This window comes from Melospiza georgiana, chromosome 2 (genome assembly GCF_028018845.1).
Source record: "Melospiza georgiana isolate bMelGeo1 chromosome 2, bMelGeo1.pri, whole genome shotgun sequence".
Taxonomy (NCBI): Eukaryota; Metazoa; Chordata; class Aves; order Passeriformes; family Passerellidae; genus Melospiza; species Melospiza georgiana.
In genome coordinates, this window is record NC_080431.1 from 64,004,372 (window position 1) to 64,006,591 (window position 2,220).

General features: G+C 44.6%; 1 protein-coding gene across 1 annotated transcript; it reads left to right on the forward strand.

Annotated features, from left to right (window-relative positions):
- Positions 1-981: 981 nt before the first annotated feature.
- LOC131080155 (gap junction beta-2 protein-like) lies at positions 982-1,760 on the forward strand. The gene has a single exon (XM_058018272.1). The coding sequence runs from the start codon at positions 982-984 to the stop codon at positions 1,657-1,659; it is 678 nt and encodes a 225-aa protein (XP_057874255.1). The 3' UTR covers positions 1,660-1,760.
- The last annotated feature ends 460 nt before the right edge of the window (positions 1,761-2,220 follow it).

The following is a 2,220-nucleotide window of genomic DNA, read 5'->3' on the forward strand; positions in this document are numbered from 1 at the left end:
ATCAGTGAAAGCTGAGCCCTGAGACTGAGGTCTGAACTTCAGCAAAACTTACTTTCAAAAATGGCAAAGAGTGGATTTTAGTTTTTTGAGAGAATTAGGAAAGCTGAAATGGAACTTCTCTGATGTTTGACTTTCTGTATTCTGCTGGAGTGTGATAGCATCTAGAAAATCAACATAAACTCTTCAGATGAGGGCTTTTTCTTCTCAACTCTGTGACTCTGCCTGCCGCCTTTTTTGGATGACATAGCAATGAATGTGGAAGGGCAGGCTCTGCTCTATCTGCCTTTGCCTGCTGGTTTATGCTATATAAGCATGCAGCCCTGACAGAGCTGGCTTGAGGCTTTTCACCAGTGTTGGCAAATTCAAACATTACCCTTTTGAGATTAAGGGCCTTGTCTGAGCTGCAACAGAAAGCCTTGGAGGCCTGCTGCAGGTGTCTGTGTGGAGCAAGGAGTACTGCTGAAAAAGGCCAAATAGTGCTTGCCTCTGGTACAAAGAAAGCACCTCAGCCTTCTAGGGCTATGGTGTTGGTAAAGAAATCCTGTAAAAAATGCTAGAGAAGACTCTAGTTTGTTTAGATGTGGCTTAACTCGTGCAGTGATAGTAATTTCTCTTGCTTTGGGAAGTACACAGAAAGGCAAAATACTAACCAGAGTCCACCACAGAAAGGGCAGGAGAACATGGAGGATGTACAGAGGAACTGTATTAAGATGAACTAATTTCCTGCCCAAAGCCTTGTTGAGGAATACACTGAGGTATGCTTGTCCCATCATAAACTTCTGAAAAGAGAGTTTAATAAGTTGTTTGAATCCATAAACATATGGGTGACATAAATGAAAGTGACTTACACTTGCCTATGGCTCTGGAGAGACTGTTAGTAAGTTCTCTTTTTCACGGGTTTAGAGTTGATTTTTCACAGTTTGAAAAGTGACCATTCTGTGTATTGTGTCATCCTGCAGGTAAAAGGACACAGAAGAGAAGATGGACTGGGGAACTCTGCAGGGTGTTTTGGGAGGTGTAAATAAGCACTCCACCAGTATCGGGAAGATCTGGCTCACAGTCCTCTTCATTTTCCGAATCATGATCCTGGTTGTGGCTGCAGAGAGAGTCTGGGGAGATGAACAACAAGATTTTGTCTGCAACACGCTTCAGCCTGGCTGCAGAAATGTTTGCTATGATCACTTTTTCCCCATCTCTCACATCAGACTCTGGGCCCTGCAGCTGATCTTTGTCTCCACACCTGCGCTGCTGGTGGCCATGCATGTGGCTTACACCAGGCATGAGAAGAAAAGGCGGTTCAGAAACGGTGAGAAAATTGATATTGAAGAGCTAAAAAATCAAAGGCTTCACATTCGGGGCCCCTTGTGGTGGACATACACCAGCAGCATCTTCTTCAGGATCATCTTTGAGGCTGTCTTCATGTACGTGTTCTATTACATGTACGATGGGTTCCAGATGCCCCGCCTGGTGAAGTGCGACGCTTGGCCCTGCCCCAACACTGTGGATTGTTTCGTGTCTCGGCCCACTGAGAAAACCACATTTACTATTTTCATGCTTGCTGTATCTGGGATCTGCATGATGTTGAATCTGGCTGAGTTGTGCTACCTAGTGATAAAAGTTTGCACAAAAGAATCTGGGAAAGCAACAGTTTTGAAATAAGTCCCCGGGTTCAGGATTTACTGGCTCCCCATTTCCCTTCAGCTTTCTTAGGTGTAAGAAAACAATAAACAATATTTTCATACTCAAGGAAAGGATAAAAAATGAATGTTCTGTTGTGTTTTAAAACTGATAGCCTCCCCGGGAAGCTGGTGCTAAGGCAGGTTTTAAAGATCAGTATTCCTGCATCCACAATTAGAGAGAGTGGCCTTCTGGCACCAGCTTCTCCAAGTATGCCTACTGCTGGGATCCTATTGTTGGGACAGCTAGCTCTTCAAACACTGGGAGTGGAAAGGACCAGAGAAGGCTCTAGTGCCCAGAGGACATGCAGGAATCACAATCTGTGTTGGCTCAGAGGCAACAGAGTATCAAAGACTTTTGGTGAAAAGTGCGGTAAAGGATTTTCTTGGTGCACATCACAGCTTTTGAGAAGGAAAAAGACAGGGAGGTGATTGTGTTTATACTAGGTGTCCTCTCTAAGTAATCTGGAGGGCAAGAAAATGGTGTAGGAACAAAGATACTCTGGCAGTGCATGCTGTCAGCTTTGCTGGGCACCAGCATGTT

Bases quoted from the DNA above. Each gene is read 5' to 3' on its own strand.
- LOC131080155 (XM_058018272.1), top strand. From the start codon at position 982: ATGGACTGGGGAACTCTGCAGGGTGTTTTGGGAGGTGTAAATAAGCAC.